This window comes from Pelodiscus sinensis, chromosome 21 (genome assembly GCF_049634645.1).
Source record: "Pelodiscus sinensis isolate JC-2024 chromosome 21, ASM4963464v1, whole genome shotgun sequence".
In the NCBI taxonomy this organism is placed as follows: Eukaryota; Metazoa; Chordata; order Testudines; family Trionychidae; genus Pelodiscus; species Pelodiscus sinensis.
Genome location: NC_134731.1, coordinates 1,188,417 through 1,208,664, shown reverse-complemented (window position 1 = coordinate 1,208,664; position 20,248 = coordinate 1,188,417). Strand labels below are relative to the sequence as shown.

Here is a 20,248-nt window from a genome sequence, read left to right as displayed (position 1 = left end):
CCCCCCCCCCGCGCACATCCCGGGGAGGAGGGATGGTCCCTACCCCCCCCCGCACATCCCGGGGAGGAGGGATGGTCCCTACCCCCCCCCCCCGCACATCCCGGGGAGGAGGGATGGTCCCTACCCCCCCCCCCCCCCGCGCACATCCCGGGGAGGAGGGATGGTCCCTACCCCCCCCCCGCGCATCCCGGGGAGGAGGGATGGTCCCTACCCCCCCCCCCGCGCACATCCCGGGGAGGAGGGATGGTCCCTACCCCCCCCCCCCCCGCGCACATCCCGGGGAGGAGGGATGGTCCCTACCCCCCCCCCCCGCGCACATCCCGGGGAGGAGGGATGGTCCCTACCCCCCCCCCCCCGCGCACATCCCGGGGAGGAGGGATGGTCCCTACCCCCCCCCCCCGCGCACATCCCGGGGAGGAGGGATGGTCCCTACCCCCCCCCCCCGCGCACATCCCGGGGAGGAGGGATGGTCCCTACCCCCCCCCGCGCATCCCGGGGAGGAGGGATGGTCCCTACCCCCCCCCCCCGCGCACATCCCGGGGAGGAGGGATGGTCCCTACCCCCCCCCCCCCCCGCGCACATCCCGGGGAGGAGGGATGGTCCCTACCCCCCCCCCCCGCGCACATCCCGGGGAGGAGGGATGGTCCCTACCCCCCCCCCCCCGCGCACATCCCGGGGAGGAGGGATGGTCCCTACCCCCCCCCCCCGCGCACATCCCGGGGAGGAGGGATGGTCCCTACCCCCCCCCCCCCGCGCATCCCGGGGGGCCCCTCGCTCTCTACCCCCCCCCCCCCGCAGTGGTGCCGCACCTGCGCGGGGCTCGCGCCCAGTCTCCTCAGGCCCGGCGCGCGGGCGGCAGTAGCGCTCTGCGAGGCGTCCGGCCGCGCCCTCCGCGACAGGCTCACGTGACCAGACCAGGACGCGGCCTGCCAATGGGAAGAGGGGGGCGGGCTCCCCCGAAGGCGGAGGGGCGGGGCCCCTGCGGAGCGAAAAGGGAGCCGCGGCCACGTGACGCAAACAGAGGCGCGTGAGGGAAGCCGGAGAGCCGAGAGGGCGGAAGCTCCCTGCTCCTTCCCTTCCCCCTCAGGACTGTGCGAGCAGCCCGCGGAACTCCCTGCCACTGGACAAGGATTGGGAGCTGAGCACCTATTGCTCATTCCTTTGCCACAGCTAACTGCAGCCCCTACCCCCACTAGTAATATAAACGCCATTTAATTAACTTCTTAAATATTAACATTTAAGTGGTTAACCCATTAAAGGGGCTGTGGAGGGCTTGAAGTCATCCCCCCTACGACAGGGGCAGCTTTCCAGCCAGGCTAACCTCCCCCCCCCCCCGCCCCTCCACCTATGGCACACCCAGGCTCACCCACTGCCAACCAGGGCTAAATCCAGCTGAGCTACAGGAGGGCCCTGCTTGCAGTGGGCCTCATTGCTAGAACAGCCCCCCCTGCCCACACATTAATGCTGGATCCTGTTAACCATTTAACATCCCTAAACCCCTGAGGATTGGGGGGCTAGAAGTCTACTGAGGAAATAGCACATATTTATACTGAAAGTGTATTTTCCTATATTAGAAACTCTACCTGTTCTCCTGAAACACACAGCTGTTCTCAGCATAGCCCAGTACAGCCCTACCTAGACAGGAGAGAAAGACCTTTAGGCCTTGTATCACTTTATCAGGAGTCTCCTCATCAACTGGGAATCAATGGCTTGACAGCAATGATATTTCTCGATTTAAAAATAGGAAAAGGAAAACCTTTCTGTGAGTAGCTCAGGATACCCCATTACAAATCTGTGTCCCTTTTCCAAAATCCCCAGTTCTAGGATGCCTCTACATAGCACTGTAACTCGAAATAAGATACACAATTGTGTATCTTATTTTGATGCTATTTCGAAATAGCTTATTTTGTCATTTGTCACGGTCTACATAGCTCCAAATTTTGAAATAAGCGCCATTCTGAAACATCCCTTATTCCTCATAGAATGAGGTTTACAGGGACATCGGAATAGTGCACCCAAAACAACAGGCTTGCTGTGAAGACGCAGGATAGCTATTTAAGTATACTCTGGTATCCTGAAATAGCGTTGCAGTGTAGACGTACCCCTAGTGAGCTGCCACAGCAGTAGTGGTAGGGCTAAAGTACCTACAACATTCACAGAAAGGACAGCCTAAGTGCAACTCTCATCAAGAAAAGGGGTCCATGAAAAATAACAAATGATCCCTTCCCCCAAGATGGTCACTCTAGAACCGAGAGAACCCCTCCATAAATTTTTATGCTGCCTTTACTCTGTCAAATACCCACTTCACCAAAATTTTAATATTAAAAGACCAGCAAGATATTCACACAATAGACTTAACCAAATAACATTTTTACCATTGTCTTCTCTCCTCTCTTGTTATTTGCATTACATCTAATATATTAGATTGTGTATACAGGTAACATGGTCAGATTCACATCTTACATCAGTTTTACAACAGGAATTCCATTTCACTCCTGATTTACGTTAGTGTGAGATCAGAATCAGGCCTTGTTTGTTCTGTAAAGAACCCAGCAAACTGTAGGTTCCTCTCCACATAATTCTATGATGATTACAGCATTTATCAATATGTAAAATCTCCTAAAGTATTAGAAACACAGAATAAACAGATAAGTAGACTCCAAAAATCTCTGTCTAAGATTTTATTAGATTTGTTTCCAATATGCCTGTATTGGAAGATTAGGAGACAAAAGGCACAAATTCACATTAAAGAAACAACAAGATAATCTAATCATTTCTACAAAGTGTATGTTGTAAAAGGATAGCACTATGAACCAATCAAAACTTGTCAGGGAGTCCCAGCAGGGGCTGTAGGAGAATAAACCCAGAAAGGTGAAAGTGTGCTGGGAATACAGAGTGTGACTGTGGCATCCATCAGGTAAACTCCAGCTAAAACATCCCAGCCTATGGGCCTCTCCACCAAAGCACCTGCTTCCGATTGGAACTGCAGTATTTTAAAATCCAACCAGGGCACCCAGTTTGGATCTGAAGAGAATGAGACAGCACAACGATCCCCCTAGAACAAACAAACATCTGATCATTAAGCCCTCCAGGAGCCAGCAGGTTTTGGGTTCTTGCCCAAGCCAATGCAAGAAATATACAGCACACTAACACAATCTGTGAAGACTGTTGGATTTCACTATGCTCTCACTAGTGGGAACTAAGGATCAAGACTACCCTTGACAGAGATCTCTTCAGGATTTCTCTATCCCAACTTTGAGGAAAACTTTCACTTTGGATAAAAGGTGAATTTTTTAAAATCATGTATTTAGCTTGCAGTTTCCTGCATTTTTCTGGTAATTACTGCTAATCAGGAAAGCTGTGTGTTTAAATACAAGCTTTCACACTCATACACAATCTTTTTCTGATCCCATCTTTAGAATCCTCACAATCCGTTTCCATGGAGATGAAATGTTCAGCTAGAAAATCTCTTGGATAAAAAACACAAGTATCTAAGAACAATCGTGTTACATATTCTCAAGTTATCCCCAAGTGTAAGAATCCCTCATTAAACTCTGCAACTGGCAAGATGTTAGCAAATCAATGTGTCAATTCTTAATTAACATATTCTAGATTGAGGGAGCTCTAATAAGGGACAAACGCTCCTGGACTCTGCTTCTCAAACTTCTAGAGAAATAGCGCCACAAACATTTTGCTGGTCCCAAATAGTCTTGAAGATTAAGGTTGAATAGCTCAGATTTAATAATGTGCTGGTTTTACATCTGCCTCATGAGTATGTGAAAATCCACATTCCCAAAAGCCCTCTGAGGTCACTGAGAAGGATCAGCCAGCCAGAGTTACCAGTACAATTCAACAGAGCTTATTGCACTTAGACATCAGTAAGGCAAAAGAACAGACTTGCGGAAAAAAAAGGGGGGGGATAGAGGGGAACTGCCGCCTGAGTGAAAACCAGCCTCTTCCTCCAGAGCAAGCCCTGTGCATCCCTTTCCTCTGCACTTAGAACAATTCACCCCCGCACTTTCATTCAGCTTGGCAAGGGATTGATTCTGAATCTACTAGCTGAGGGAGGTTTGTAGGAAGGCTGAACACATGCCAGGCATACTGAATGAAGCCTGCATTACTCAAAAAATAAAGTAGGGGGGAGGTGGAAATGGTAACATCACAGCTGCCTTTGGCATTTACATTTTACTTTACTTCAATCCCATTCAGAGAAGGGGAATGAAGTTTGATTACATAGCTGCTGGCAGAAGCAAGCCAAACACTGGCCTCTACCAATCAGCCAGGAAAGCCCTTGTTTCTCCTAATCATGTTTCCTCATGTATTTAATAAAGTAGTGTTTGTTTGATTCTGTCCAGCTTATCTGATTGTCTAAAGCTGAGATACCACCATAAGGACACAAAGAAAGAATGGGTCCTGGAGCAGTTTTCTGCCCCTCAGCAGCATCCTTTGCAACTCTAGGAAATTGCAATTGTCTTGTGCAAAGATTGCTTGGTCTTTCACATGGCCTTTTTACAGCACAGATGCAAACTAACTTCTAGCAATTTCATAATGGGGAGTACACAGAAAAATATTATTGCTGAACAGCAGCACAAATCCAGGCATCTGAGCGTGATAGGCATAAATAATCTCCATATCCAATCAGGATCACAAAATTCTGCTTGTCCTGGGAGACACATTTTCTTTTGATGGACAAATAAAATAGCATTTGTTTTACAAATTATGATAATTAATAATAAAGGGCAGCCCAGTAAGATTGTGTGACTCTTCAGGCAAGTTATACCAATTTTAAAAGGCTGATTTATATACACAACTGGAAAGCACCAACATGGTTCCAAGGGCCAAAGGAAAGACGCATACCTAGATAAAAGATGCATTCATGGTCTCGGCATTCACACCCAAAGGATAACTGCTGTTCAGTTCCTTTAAGTTGTGTGTTTAGACAGACCAAGTAATGCTGTTGCAGTGGCCACATATGGTGGTATCTTAACAGCAGACCTAGCCTTGGCAACACAGGGCTGTGCACTGGAGCTTGGTTGCCAATAATATTGTCAGAGCCTAGAATTCTGTGGAATAGTTTTGCACTCTAAATAGATACTGACAATTCCCCTCTCCACAAATGGACACTCAAAGAATGGTGAAGCGCTGAGTCGGGACAAAGGCAGCAGTTTATCCCAGTGTTGAAAACAAAGGAAAAATCTAAATCACCACATCACAAAGACTATTTCAGGTTAAAAAAGCCACGCGGAAATCAAACAGGGCCACATGGAAATTGGTCTGAACCAGGGACACAATGAAAAAAGGAGGGAGGAGTCATAAATATAGCAATCTATTAGTCACACGTCTCCAAGGAGCTGCCTCCTTCACATACGTGCTAACACTGGAGTGCTTGGTACCAGACTGTCTATTTGCTCACAATATTAAAGGGCATCTAGAATTAGCTATGGGAGATTTAAAATCGCCTGCCAATTGGATATAGAAAGGCTTGGTCCAGAGATGGTCCGTTGATCAAGAAGGTGAAGTCTCTGGGCCTTCCTGCCGACTGTCTTGCAAACTAGGAGAAAGAGACATCAGGAAAACATTTCAAAAACCATTTCTGAAATTAAACACGCCAGTCAAGATGCAATATTGGCAGCCCTGAAGGGAAAGTCCTTTATTCAGCCACAGGCTTAATCCAGCATAAGCAGCAGGACTCCATTCTGTCCCATCAAGCTTCAGATCTAACCTTTGACCATGTCAAGGTCAATCAAGAGTCTATCTGCAGAGACTGCAAAAGAGGACAATCTATCTAGCACCTTCCATGCCAACAGGTTTCTGGGAGAAGACCCTAAGCTCAGTTTCAGATGGGATGTGGTTGGTATAAAAGAGGAAGAAGCGGACTATGGGGTTTAGCAAAACACAGGGGCTGACTAACTAGCAGCTTAGTCAGGGGCTGGTGGAGCAGAGAGGGAAGATTACGGTTGGAGTGGTCACCAGAAGCACAGAGAACGAGCCCCCAGCTCCCAGATCAGCCAACAGATACCATGGCAGGGAAAGAGGAGAACATTCAGGTAGTGACAGTGGAAAAGGGAACCCAGGGCCACCGAAGGTCAGTGCCACACCCAACAATGGGTAACCCTTTCATCACCAGAAAGACAACAGCAGAAGCATTTCTGGAGTAAGTGCCTTTGAATTTCTACCACTTTGAATTTCTGATCATTCTAGAGAATGGGAACCTTTCCTTCCTTCCCTTTAGGACTCCCCAACCTTAGCAAAAATATATATCCCAAACCCTTAAAAAGCGGGGGGGGGGGGGGGGGGGGGGGGGGAGAATGGTGGAATGACAATAATGGAAAACATTCTTTTCATGTTGCTTTCACATTCTTACACCTCTCTGAATCTGGGTCTCTTGTCTATTTTGACTGGGTGCTCAACACACAGGCCATTTTCTACTCTATGTGTGTAGACTACTTAGCATAATGCTATGTAAAGGGAGGTGGAAGATTTTCAGGAGAGGTGTGCCAAGGAAGTAGGGTTAAGTGGTTAGGTTAGGAAGGAAGGGGAAGGCTCATAGGAAAAAGGATGGCAATGTTGATTTTAGTTTGAAATGTTAAAAATTAAGATTATTTTTGATATAGGCTGGAACAGAACCAATACGGTTTCGATAGAACTGGGAATAATCTGACTATTAACAAAGGAGTGAGATTACGACATGCCTTTCACCTCATTGCAGCACCCATCTGGTTCAGACATTGTCAACCAACCAATGAAGGTGCATATGGTTCTTTATGTCTGTGTAGAATCTAGTGTTAATACTCTTCCTTTATACTGCAAGCTAATGGTTCTTATCTGCCTCTTAACTATCTAGTCTTTAGGCGCTAATAGACTATCTGCTGATTTTTAGTTTTCCCTCTTACATACTGGCTTAGCTTTCCCTTTGAAATTTATCTACCCACTGCCTCTCCCCCCTACATTCACTTATTTATTTTTGGTTCTGGACTTCCAACACTCCGGAAGCTCATACCACCACCTACATGTTTTGTTAGTCTTTAAAGTGCTACCAGACTATTAGTTGTTTTAAGTTTTACCTTTCCCTTTGTCTAGCTTATCTTTTCAGACTCAAAGGTACTGCATCTTTGTCTATTTACAAAGCAAAGAGCATACTATAGGAGCTACTGCCCTCTAGATAAATAATGTTATCAGTATAACCTTCTTGTATAACCTTCTACACTACACTTTTTTCCTCTTGATCAGTGGTGCCTTTCAGGCATTTGGCTTTCACCATTTTCCCACTAATATTGCTAAAAGTCTATGGATAAAAACATTGCTTCCAATCCCATAGCCAGTTTGCTTCATGTCAGCAGTGCAGAAGTATAAAAAAGTTGTTCTAATCACCTGTACATTGCCTAAAGCAATGGCACAAAAATTGACTAACAAGGAAAAAACTGAATTATGCAAAAATATTTTGGCCTCCAAACAGGGGTGAAAGGAACTTAAATTTCTTACAGATACTATCCTATTGCAACCGAGATCTTCTTAAATAGCTCCCTGCTGGCTTTTACCACAGCTCAGCCAGTTCTTGCCGGAGCTGCGCCTCCAGGCACTCCCCCTTATTTTCACCACTGCCTCCAAGTATCAGAGCACCACAGTGTATCTACAGCAATGCTCACAGAGACAAAGAGAAAAATAGAATCTTTTGATCTATGCATGTTGCCCCAAAGCCTTTGCCTGTAGAGGAATATCGTTGCTGGGCACAACCAAGGCAAATACACCCTTAACTGTCCAGAAGAGCAAGGCTGCTGGACTCAAGCTCCTTTATTAATTACTGAAACTACTGAAAAGGCCCCTCTCTGAAAAATGACGGGAACATTACGCAGAAATGAGTCATCAGTGTACCTTTGTGTTTACTGTTCTAATGTGATGCTTTCCTTAACACTTTCCTTTTGTTCACAGTTTAAAATCGTTCTTAAAGTCAACTGGCATTGTGAAAAGTGTCTTTATAGAGATGCTCGTTTTACCTTGTAACAGATTTCTGACTCCCATAATCTCTGTACTGACTATTTGCTGGCCTGAATTGATTTGATTTCTGCTAAATTGCACTGAATGTCAAAACAAAATGTGGGAGATACTCTGGGTACATACAGTGCACAAGGAGGAAGCCACATTAGTCATCTGCAGCTGTCATTCCTTTCACAGGGTCTTTTTGTCTCATCTGAAAGAAAATAAACATCGTTAGCTATTTGATCCAACATATGCTGGTAATCATCTCATCAGCCCCATATTAGAAAAGGGCATGAGGATGAGAATTTCTCTGCCTCAGAGGTGAAGTGCTCACATTACTGAAAATTGTTCTAAAACAGTTTGTAAAACACAAGCTGTGCAGGTCCTGAAATCACTTCTAGCAAGGCTACAGCCCCTTTGAGGGTTCTATTATCCCAAGAGCAGAAAGCATAGGGATGGTACTACAATCAAGTACATTTCAGAATGTGAAAGAACAAGGAATACTCTTTACAAGAGTGTGAGAATTCCAGCACCAAATCTACATTTCTCAAAGCAGCACACAATACCTACTTATCGAACTCATGGAGCTGAATACTCATTAGGGTAACAAGACAGACAATAGTGTCATTTATTTTGAAATAGCAACAGATCTTCTGAATTACCAATTAAACCAATAAAAAAGTTGACCATAGCAACACAAATAGTCCATGTTAATTAGAAAGCCAGAACTCAAAAGAATCTGACTCAGGTTATGCAGCTTCAGCTATGTAAATAGCATAGCTAAACTCAACATGCTTAGGTCTCCTTACTGCACATATTAGATGCAATAAATCGACCCTGTGGATCGATCACTGCCTATCAATCCAGCCCATAATAAAGATACACCCTATATGGTCAATCTGACCCCTAAACCACCATAAGATTTATGACCCATGAGATAAGTGAGCACATTGCATGCCATGACAAGCAGGTATGCCTTCTTTCCCAACCCCATAGTGGGCCTAGAATCCAGATAGTGCCTCACAGTCCGCACCTGCTCTCCTCCCCACTGACCTCATCCAGCTGTTTCTTGGTCTCTTCCTCCATCCTGCGAATGTCATCCATAGTCAGATCAACCCACTTATCAAGCCAGCAAAATAACTGCCGATGGAAATTTGTGAAGAGACGTTTCTCTTGCTGCAAAAAGCAAAGATGAGGGAACAAGCTTAAAAAGCTCCAGAAAGAATCTCCCAACATTTCAGCATGCAGCACAATATGTACAGTCGGTCAATGTACAGTGTCAATAACGTGTGCACTGGGAATTGTTACAGATCTAACTTCCCTCTGGGATCACTTTGCCTCGCAAGTGGGGGGGGGGGGGAGAGAAAAAAAACCCAACTATTTCCAGTTCATTACAATTGAAATTCCCTTGTCAGAGAAACCAGGGATGCTATGATTTAGAGTTCCAGATTTTTTAAGTGTCCATAAATGGAGCATATTGGGTTTTCGCCTATAGTTAGGGGTATACAATAAGGTTGTCAGTGGAATTGGCTCAGCAGTCTCTTGAGAGTATGTAATAGGCTTAAAAGAGAAGGAACTACCTCTAACTATTTGACATGCAGTTATGGATTTTGCGATTGTTCAATTTGAAAGTCCATTAGCAGTGTTAGATTAAAGAAATTTGGGGAGGTGGAAGGTCCCAGAGGAGTTGGGTCCTGGCTTTGGGGAGGGAGGCCCTGGTGAAAGGGATTGTCAGATCCTTCCCTTGGAGGATATTCGAGAGCAAGAACATCCCACACTCACCCGGCAGAAGAGCCAGTCTGTGGGCTGGTTCTGCTCCCCCATCTAACCCATTAGCTCTCACTACAGCATCCAGAGAGAGCCCTCCACTTGCCATACCCCTCCTCCTTCCTGGCCCTGTGTTGATGTTTGGGGGGGGCAGGAGGAAGTGTGTCCATGTCCACCAAGTACACATTGACTAATTCAGGCTTGCCCATCACATCACTTCCATCCCTGGTACAAGAGGCATCAGTTCAGTCATTTTGCCTTAATGTTCTATTCTTATTCTCTGCAGTGTCTACTTAGATAGTAAGCTCTTTAAGACAGGGCATTTCTTTTGTGTTTGTTAGGTACCATGCCCACTTCGGGCTCTTGATAAGCAAGCAGCACTGAAGAATAGCACTGACTCTCCCTCATCCACCTTCCAGCATGGCTGCTGCACCTGGAGACTGACAACTCCTGTCAAAGTCAATGGAAACAAAAGTAATCACCCAATGTCTCGAATCCCCAAAGAAATGCATCTTTTCCAAGTCCCCCATCCAGTGTCTGTGTCTGAATTTCCATTCATGAAGCTAGGACAGTGCCATCCATTCCTTAAATAAGGAGGTGAACGCCTCAATTATTTACTTTAATTGTATCATATTATGATGTTATCTGATTAAAATGTGACCATATAGATTACAGTGGCAACCACTGTTATATATTTGCAACAAATCTTGTACAAAATGTGGCGTGGAGGGTATCCATGAAAAGTTATGAATATTAACTCTGTACCTGGATCTCAAATGATTGGCCAGGCCCTTGTGATAAGACTCATGAGGTATTTAGACAGCACATTATGAAGGAGCTACTCAGATCACATGGAAGATGCCCATCTGCACCTAATGGACTCTCCTGTGAACATTCACACTAGAGGGTCACTAATGGTTTCTACTGTGACTAAGCAAATCTGTGTATGGACATGTGACTCCATCTTTACCTGTAATTTTCCACTAGCTGTACTGAGGGCTTTGTTTGGGACAATGGATTTCTCTCTACATGGCAGAAGCTATAAAAGCCCTGGAAGCACCACCAATTTTGCCTATTTCCTGCTCCAGCCTCCAGACTACGGACTTATACTAATGGGAGCATATTACCAAAATGACTGAGGTCCTGTCAATGATTTGGAAGCAACCAGAGACTTGACTTACGCCAGCAGTTTATTACATTACTACTACAAGCCTGAACCAAGAATTTAATGTATTTGATTCCTTGAACCAATTTTAACTCTTGCCTTTCTTTCTTTTTATAAATAAACCTTTAGATACTAAAGAATTAGAAAGTGTGATTTTGGGGTAAGATCCAAGTTATGTATTGACCTAGGTGTGTGGCTGGTTCTTTGGGATCAGAAATTTTTATTTGATGAGACTAGCAGAAAAGAATTACTCATCACAATCCAGTGTTCTTGGGATGAAGCAAGGACTGGAAAACCTCAGGAAACTGATTTTATGACTTCTCGTTAGCCAGTGCAGAAAGACATAAGTTTACTTTTATGGCTGGATTATTCTCATGGGGGAATAATCAACAGCGTTAGGGTATATCTGCCCTATTTCTTAGCAGTTTATGAGAGTGTGAGAAAAAAACGGTAGTTTTTCCGAAAAAACTTGAATTACAGCCACACTGCAATCACATTCTTTCAAAAGAAAATAGAAAGAACAGAGGGGGTTTTCCGGCATTGGTAAACCTCTTTCTATGAGGAAAACGACTTTTTCCAAAAGAGCTCTTTCAGAATACGGTGTGTGGGGATGGGGAAGATGGAGTTATTTAGAAAGAAGAGGAAAGAAAAAAGCACAGGTGCCTTAATGGCCATTTTGTCCATAGTAATCACAACTTACATGCGAGAAAGCATCATTCAGTGTGGACGCTATCTGTTGAAAAAGCAAATCACTTTTTTGATGCACTTTTGCTGTGTAGACACTCTCTTTCGGAAGAAGTTTTCTCGGAAGATCTCTTCCGGAAAAGCTTCTTCCGAAAGAAGCCTGCAGTCTAGATAGACTAACAGGGCAGGACAGGAGAATCATACTAAACACGCTACTGAAGGAAAGGAGTGGGTTTTTAAATAAGTTGTCCGTGGCCAGTTACAAGCTCCTGAGGTTATTGTAGAAGAGGCTGAGTTATTTATTATTCATTATCTAGTACAATCCAAGAGGAGCTGGCCGCTTGCACCGGCATTCACACAGCCCAGCCCTGAGGAGCTTATGACCTGAAAGACAAGATGCTGATGAAGAGCGCAATGTAAGGCACACTTTGTTCATGGCTGGTTTGTTTTGTAATTAACAGTTGCAATCCACAGGCAAGTCATTCTCAATACTAAAAACATGTTTTTTGGAGGAAAATTGTTTATGGAACCTAATTATGCAAAGGAATCCCAAACACTAAGACACTGATGCTACCAAAGCCTTATAAATGTGTATTATGTTTCTAATCACTTTCACAATTTGGTGCTTATGCTCAGCATAGTTGCAATGAGCAGCTTACAAACACTGCAAGGGAAGAGTCCAGAAACATTTTTAAAAACTTACGATCAAGAAAATGTCTAAGGTTTTATAAAAGGTGTGGGGGTTTTTTTGTTTTGTTTTTTAAACAAGAACCTAAATATTACACCACATTTTACCTGACTTTCATTTAAAGATGAATTATGTAAAGAAGATTCTTTGGGAAGTATTAAACACTTCCTATTTTTTATAGATATGAGCAATGTGGCACCTATAGTCAGGCAAGCATCTGAACAGGAGCATGAGGCAAAACAAGGAGATGGCTTAGAAATAAAAAAAGAGAAATATATCAATGCATTGATAGTCCAATAATGACAGGTCCTAGAAAAAGAGCTTAATTGGTTTAGTTTTCAGACCTATAACCAGGATCCTAGAAGGTGTTTAAGGGTTCTGTCTAAAAGGGCTGTCATTTGTGGCATCCTAAATAACTTAGTCACACCACCTAACTCACTGACTCAGAAAAGTGGGCAGTTGAATTCTCTTAAAGGGCCACACTTAACTGGAAAAAAATAATCACAATTATCTGAAATACTTCCCCTTCACCGTTGTTACAGTAACATTTGGTGTCACAACTAAAACACAGTAGTAGTTATTTTTCAGTTGGTTTGCTTTGTACATTTGACTTGACTTTGCATACAGTCAGATTCACCGATACATCTGGTAAACTTCTCATTTAGTTTGCTGTATGAAAGTCACACGGCAAGGAAGGAACGACTCAAATTTGGAAAATGTCACTAAAACCACAAGAGCCATTGGGGGACTAAATCAGGTCTAGTAGCTGAATTAACATCACTCATAAATTACCATGATTTCAAGTGAGTGGCATCTTCTCCAGGTGAGAAGAGGGACCAGGGACGCTAGTGTGCTGAACAGATAGGAAAAACATTTCTGCAAGACTTGTTACCTATTGATATGAATCTCAACTTTTCTTGCCACCCTACATTAGCAGCAGGTAATGGATTAATCTTATGTGGGCCCAGCACACAGATTGACTCCACCCTATGCCCCTGCTCCAGCCTTAGGCCCCTCCAGCGCTCTGCCCAGAAGTCCCTCCCCTGTTCAGCCTTCTCCCTCCAAGGCACCACACTGCTCACACTGCAGGGGGAAAAAGGGATGAGAAGGGGCAGAGGACTGAGCGGTGAGTGGGATCTCAGAGAAAAGGCCAAGAGTGATAGGGCCTTGGGATGCAGAAGCAGAGCCATGGTCTTTCTCTATTGGCACTATGCCCTTGCACAAACCCAGTACTGACCAGATTCACTTACCTTCTGTATAAAGTTCTCAACTTTATTTTGCAGACCCCACCACTTGAACTTGACTGTTACCAGTTTGTAAGCACACATGTGTGGACAATCTGTTTGTTTCCCCAGCTCTTTCTGCAAAGAGAGAAGGATAGTCACATGACTCACTGAGATCAGAAACTGCAGGAAGCTTTTTCAGGGACAGAACCCACAGGACTAGTAGCCCACCCATTCAGGACACACACAAGCCCCTTCACTGAAACAGATGAGAACACCTCCTCCCTTTATTACACAAATTAGCATCCATCCTCCACACACCCTGACAATCACACTTAAGTCACAAAAACAACCATGATGTGCTGAGATCTGTAACCCACACCTTCCAGTTGGGGCCTAGAGGACCACGTCCAGTCTTGACAGATTTAAATTTTGCTGGGTCTTCTTCCTGCTTGTAATCCTGTGGGAAATATAAACATATTTAGTCATAAGAACCAGCTATCAGAATGATTCTAGGCACTAACCTCTCCTCCATGTCCTTCTCAAGACCCCCCTTTTTCATGAGCCTTTAAGAAAGTGGCCAAGGAAAAATAAAAGTAAATAAATAAAAAATCACTTCCCCATGCTGTACATTAGCCCTAGCTGAATAAGAGTATGATAATATTGATATTACCTTTGTTACCCCACCAAATCCACTGGTACATTGTTTCTGATACTAGTTTGTAAAGCTGTAAACCTCAAGACAAGGTTAACATCACTAGGAGGTGACTAGAACTCACAACTGTTGTAAGAAATAATGAGAATTGCACTCTGAGGCAGAGATAGCTTGTGTATCTCTAAACATTTATATCAGGCAGTGTTATACAAACAGCACCACTCATGTCAGAATGCACTCTGCTACTTCCCTGCATCAGAGAGAAGATGAAAACACGTTAAATCCTTATTTTTGAGGTGACTCTTCCAAAACAATTGCTTTGGGATTCAAGTTCCTTATTAGTCACCCCAGAAATTAATTTAGAAACTAATCCCACTTTTTTTAATCCAATGATTTGGAAGGGCAATTAATGATTTTGAACACTTGAGGTTGGCAATACTCACAATGAGACTAACTGCAAAAAAAGTAGGGAAATTCAGATTTTCATTGGATTTAGGGGCAGAAGAGTAAGATGTGGCACCTTTTTATTCAGACTTGCTCTTTGGGCGTAGTGCAAATAATAGCTATGGGCCTTGGTCACCAAAGAAACCTTTACTCCTGGCATCACTGCAGAGTCAATATGGCCCGGGAGAGCAAACCAAATTGTTCTTGAGCAACAGACTAGTCAAGTTCCATTCAGAGATCCAGACTGTGCCCTGATTTACACCAATGTAACCCAAAAAGAGATATGAAACTAAATAAGCATTACTTAAATCTGAGTTTAGCAGTCATCTTATTACTAGAAATAATACACAAACCAGAATTAAACTTCAGGTGCATTCTAATGCCAGGTTAATTTAAAAAAACACTTCTTTTTATTCCAATTAAGCAAGTTTGACTTGAAAGTCACTAATGAAGAACCCACCATGCCATCCTTACAGATACTTTTTATGCAGAACCACACCTTAGGTTACAAAAGTGACTCATTCTTCTTACAATAGGGTATTAAACACATGATCACACAAATACAAATGTTATATCTGCACATATAAATTACACAAACAAGTTAATTTAAATGATTTAAAATATAAACAAGATAATAAAATTTATTTACAGTCTTACTGATAGAAGAAAGAGCAGTTATTTTGTTTTCTATTGCTTGCTGAATAAACAGCTCACAAAAAGGGTAGGGACCTTCAAGGACACAAGATTCAATCAGTATATTAAGTAAAACTTTGGGCTTGATACTGGAGTGAAGCTTTATTTTTGGATTCAGATATTGGAGTTAGTTTAAAGTGAGGGTCAGGAGTTAGTTTAAAGACTTGGATTCTTGTCTCTCTGGACTTATTTGACATACCACACTATACATACTGTACACCATTAGAAGGCAAGTGAGAGAAAGGAAATTAACAGAAATTGTTTAAAGTGCATAAACTTGGGAAACATTTTGAAAAATGTGACTTCACGTGCACAACCATAAAATATTACTCTGGCATCACAGCTATGAAACAAATCACCAGCTTCAGTACTATCTGAGCTAGTTTGGACCCCTTCCTATGCCACCACTTTTTTGGAAAAAAGAAATCCATGGATCAATGTGGTTTAAGTCCAGTCCCCATCTCCTCCGCACAGCTACTCTCAGGCTTATGCAGTCCTTTTCTCTTGCTCAAGATCGCTCATATTTCCAAACACTCAGATAAAGGTGCCTCAAACACCTGTTCCAAGAATGCTTTGTATGTAGAATTTCATGCCATGAGCACGATAAGTCACTTCTGGGAACTGCACCAGAAGGTACATGGGAACTATGACTTTGTTTGGTGTATGGCACCACAATATGTGTAAGTACACAACACCGATATGTAGATACAAGCGATCATTCCATGGAAGGGTTCTGGTGACAATACAAGTCACCAAGGCAGAACTCATGGAGATTTGCTGCAAGAACCAGAGATGGATTTGATTTTGTTATTACAACAACATAAAGCCCTCAGGATCAGAATAGCATGTCAATTTCAAACCACATGGGTTATACTGCGACAGAAACAACTTCATTCTCTTTAAAAGGTGAAGAGCCTGAAAAAAGTTAATGTGGGGCATATAGCACCAGCCAAAAAAACAACCTCATAATTTTATTTTGTCAGTTTCCTCCAGTCTCATCTGTCCTCTTCTCCACTGACTATTTTGTGCTGCTTTAATATCCAAGCTCTTTGAGACAAGGACAAACTCAGTACTTGCTAAGCAAAGTGCTAAGCAGCTATGACCAACTACAATGCTATATACAGTTGAACACCTAGCTAGGCATTTCTACTATGGACATCTTTATAGTAGTTGGGTACTGAATATAAAATTAAGAGTTACATCAAAGTTGTCCATAAAGGACTCTACTGTTCTCCACTGTTGGCTTTAGTCACCTGTCATGCTGAGCCAGCAGGTTGTATAACCTAAAAACAATTCACATGGACATAAGAGAAGAGCACTGAATGGTAAACTTGGCTCTTCCTTGAACACTGTTAGTAAAGCCATTTTAAACAGGCTAGAGCCCTTGCCTGTATTGTTAGAGAATTACAAGTAGGTACTAATTGTACTTGTCTGTGTTTAGCTACAACTTTGTTAGAAGTTCAACAACATGACAATTACCTTTTAGATGCTAAGCTTCTGTTCTTGTCTAAGATATTTAATTACTAGAGTCTACTGATTCAGAGATCAAAAGGATAGCAACATGTTGCTAGACCTAGTGGTGTAATAAGGTCATTATCTTGATTTCTCTGAAGTTTGTAGTAAGCTACTTATGAACTGTCTGAACAGTCCATTGAGTTACACTAATGAATTCAACTAGTTATTGGTGTGTGCCTAGGAAACAGAAATTTATTTCAAAGCACGTAAGTACATTACCTATTCTTCATCCAAGGAATGCCTGCAGTGATTATTTGCTGCCACGAGGCTTATCAGCTGAATTTCAGGTACAAAGGAACTTTCAAGCCTGATCCTTATCTCAGATCTGCTTAAGCTTTCCCTGACAAAGTTTTAAGTCCCAAAACTGTGGTCTCCAGGTCTATTCTGGATTAGCACTGCAATTCTCATGGAAGAATTTGAACAAATTACACAAATAGACAGCCTTTTAGGTTATAGACTATTGAACTAATTATAGAAAAACTTACAAAATCAGCAGTCTCACTATCTCTGCTATAGTGATAGAAATGTAGCCGTGGTTAGTCTGGGGTAGCTGAAGCAAAATGCAGGACAATGTAGCACTTTAAAGACTAACAAGATGGTTTATTAGATGATGAGCTTTCGTGGGCCAGACCCACTTCCTCAGATCAAATAGTGGAAGAAAATAGACACAGCTATATATACCAAAGGATACAATTAAAAAAAATGAACACATATGAAAAGGACAAATCACATTTCAGAACAGGAGGGGAATGTGGGGGGGGGGAGGGGAGGAAGGAAGGTAAGTGTCTGTGAATTGATGATATTAGAGGTGGGGAGAGTGGGACATCTATGAGCTAATAGTATTAGAGGTGATAACTGGGGAAGCTACCTTGGTAATGGGTAAGATAGTTTGCGTGTTTGTTCATTCCTTCCCGGAGAGTGCCGAATTTTAACATGAATGACAGTTCAAAGGATTCCCTTTCAAGTGCAGATGTAAAAGGTCTTTGTAGCAGAATGCAGGTGGTTAAGTCATTGAGAGAGTGTCCTTTCTGGTTAAAATGGCAAGAAACTGGTTTTTCTTTGTGATCTTGTCTGATCTCTGTTTTGTGGGCATTAATCCTTTGGCGAAGTGTCTGAGATGTTTGTCCAATGTACATAGCAGACGGACATTTTCGGCACATGATAGCATAAATTATATTTCTGGATGCGCAGGAATATGTGTTCTTGATCTTATAACTCACTTGGTTAGGTCCAATAATGGTATCAGCAGAATGAATATGTGGACAAAGCTGGCAACGGGGTTTGTTGCAAGGGAAGGTACCAGGGTTGGTATTAGTGTGGTATGTCCTGTGATTGTTGGTAAGAATACCTAGAAACCATCTACTTCAAGACAGACCCAAGAAAACCAACAATAGAACACCACTTGTCATCACCTACAACCCCCAACTTAAACCTGTCCAACACATTATCAATAAACTACAGCCTATACTGGAACAGGATACCATACTCCAAGAGGCTCTGGGAGACAGACCCATAGTCTCCTATAGACAACCACCTAACCTCAAGATGATTCTTACCAACAATCACAGGACATACCACACTAATACCAACCCTGGTACCTTTCCTTGCAACAAACCCCGTTGCCAGCTTTGTCCACATATTCATTCTGCTGATACCATTATTGGACCTAACCAAGATAGCTTCCCCAATTATCACCTCTAATACCATTAGCTCACAGATGTCCCACTCTCCCCGCCTCTAATATCGTCAATTCACAGACACTTACCTTCCTTCCTCCCCCTCCCCCCCCCCGCATCCCCCTCCTGTTCTGAAATGTGATTTGTCCTTTTCATATGTGTTCATTTTTTTAACTGTATCCTTTGGTATATATGGTTATGACTATTTTCTTCCACTATTTGATCTGAGGAAGTGGGTCTGGCCCACGAAAGCTCATCTAATAAACCATCTTGTTAGTCTTTAAAGTGCTACATTGTCCTGCATATCTCTGCTATGAAACTGACCTAAGAACTCTATTCACATCTGTGTGCACGTGTATAAATAAAATAAATGATCTTTTAATCACAGTAGGCCTTTTCTTTTTAAATTAATCTTAGGATTAGCTAATAAGGATGGGTTGTAAGCATGTATTTGGATAAGAGCTGAACTATTCTTTGACTTGGTAGTAATATATGTAATCTTTTGGGCTTGGAAGAACTTTAAAAAATGGTAAAGAAGGTTTTTAGTAACACTTGCTATATTAAACTTATCTGTGTGGGTGGGAGCCAAAGGCTAGACTGTTTAAAAGGAAATGTATTTTGGCTTCCTGGTAACCGGCAAGATATTATGGAAGCTCTGTAGTCACTGGTTTAGTGAAATCTAATTATAGAATAATTTTGAGGATCATCTGCTGAATTCTTTGCAGTTTGCACTGATCAAGTACTTTCATTATAACTCCTCCAGTGACCATAATCACATCTACTTTCTCCTTCCCTCTTCACTCCTTGTATGATTATCTGCAGAGCCATAATTTTCAGAAATGAAGTTTGTATCAATCTTCCTTTTGTAATATTAGTGCCATCATATGTAATACTTTACCCACCAGCATACCTTGGAGAGCACTTGGTTCCGATCTGCAATGTCTATATAAACTGCTTCTACATTCTTCCATACGTCTGGCTCTAGTTTATGAACCTACAGAAGAAGTGGGAGCCAGATTTGTAAGTCAAACTATCTACACATCATCCCCATTCCCAGTTAGAATGGAGAACAAAGATAGTGCACTAAGCTCCCCGCTACCAGGGGGTCAGCTGAGGGTATCCAGTTAATGATGAAAAAGAAAAAAAAAAATCAAAGAGCGATTCAGAGGTGAAGATGCAAAAAAACCACCAATTTCTGCACAAGAGCTACAGGAGCATAGTTTTTTTTTTTTTTAAAACATCCATTCCCACCCAGAGCAGGCAGAAGGGTGTCTAATCATAGGGGGCATAGTTTCCTTGTTAGCCTGACATGAGCTATGTTAATCCCAAGAAAGTGAAGAGAATAACAAGACTGAATGAAAAACAGGACAAATGACAGACCTATCTATTTTAATGCCACAAAGTTTTGCACAGAAAGTACTTACATTCTCCTGCATTCCAAGGTCTGGTTTGTGCCAGGTTTCAATTTTGATCAGAAAATCATCTTTCATGTATTCATTCTGCCATAAAGAAAAATTTTGGTTACCTGTTAGGATCCAAGAGACTAACATGATCTTGTTGCTGATTTCCGTTTAGCATCAAAGTTATAATATGGCTACTCCCAGACCAGGATTTGGATGCAGTGACAGTAGGATTTCTATTTGCATATACACTTCTAAAAGCACCCATCACAGGCTGCCAGATAGAAGATTAGGTTAAAGCAGAAGTTGTCCATAGAAGACACTTAAGTTTGACACCCAAAATATTGGAGCTTGTTACCTA

The 20,248-nt window shown here is 42.7% G+C and overlaps 2 protein-coding genes across 4 annotated transcripts in view; both read right to left on the bottom strand.

Moving 5' to 3' along the window:
- INPP5K (inositol polyphosphate-5-phosphatase K) overlaps positions 1–2,515 on the bottom strand; it is a 43,274-nt gene extending 40,759 nt beyond the window's left edge. The window contains exon 1 of one of the 3 annotated variants that reach the window (XM_075904497.1): positions 1,584–2,515. The gene's annotated coding sequence lies outside the window, so the exon portion shown is untranslated. Of the gene's footprint in view, positions 1–809; positions 1,314–1,583 lie in introns of those variants that run through there. The other 2 variants (XM_075904495.1, XM_075904496.1) reach the window with 2 other exon arrangements.
- A 151-nt stretch (positions 2,516–2,666) lies between these two features.
- PITPNA (phosphatidylinositol transfer protein alpha) overlaps positions 2,667–20,248 on the bottom strand; it is a 51,380-nt gene continuing 33,798 nt past the window's right edge. Inside the window, 7 exon segments of the mRNA XM_075904502.1 lie at positions 2,667–5,551; positions 8,119–8,188; positions 9,031–9,153; positions 13,532–13,642; positions 13,887–13,964; positions 19,398–19,481; positions 19,912–19,986. Of these exon segments, the coding sequence (XP_075760617.1) occupies positions 8,141–8,188; positions 9,031–9,153; positions 13,532–13,642; positions 13,887–13,964; positions 19,398–19,481; positions 19,912–19,986 (519 nt within the window). The 3' untranslated portion in view covers positions 2,667–5,551; positions 8,119–8,140.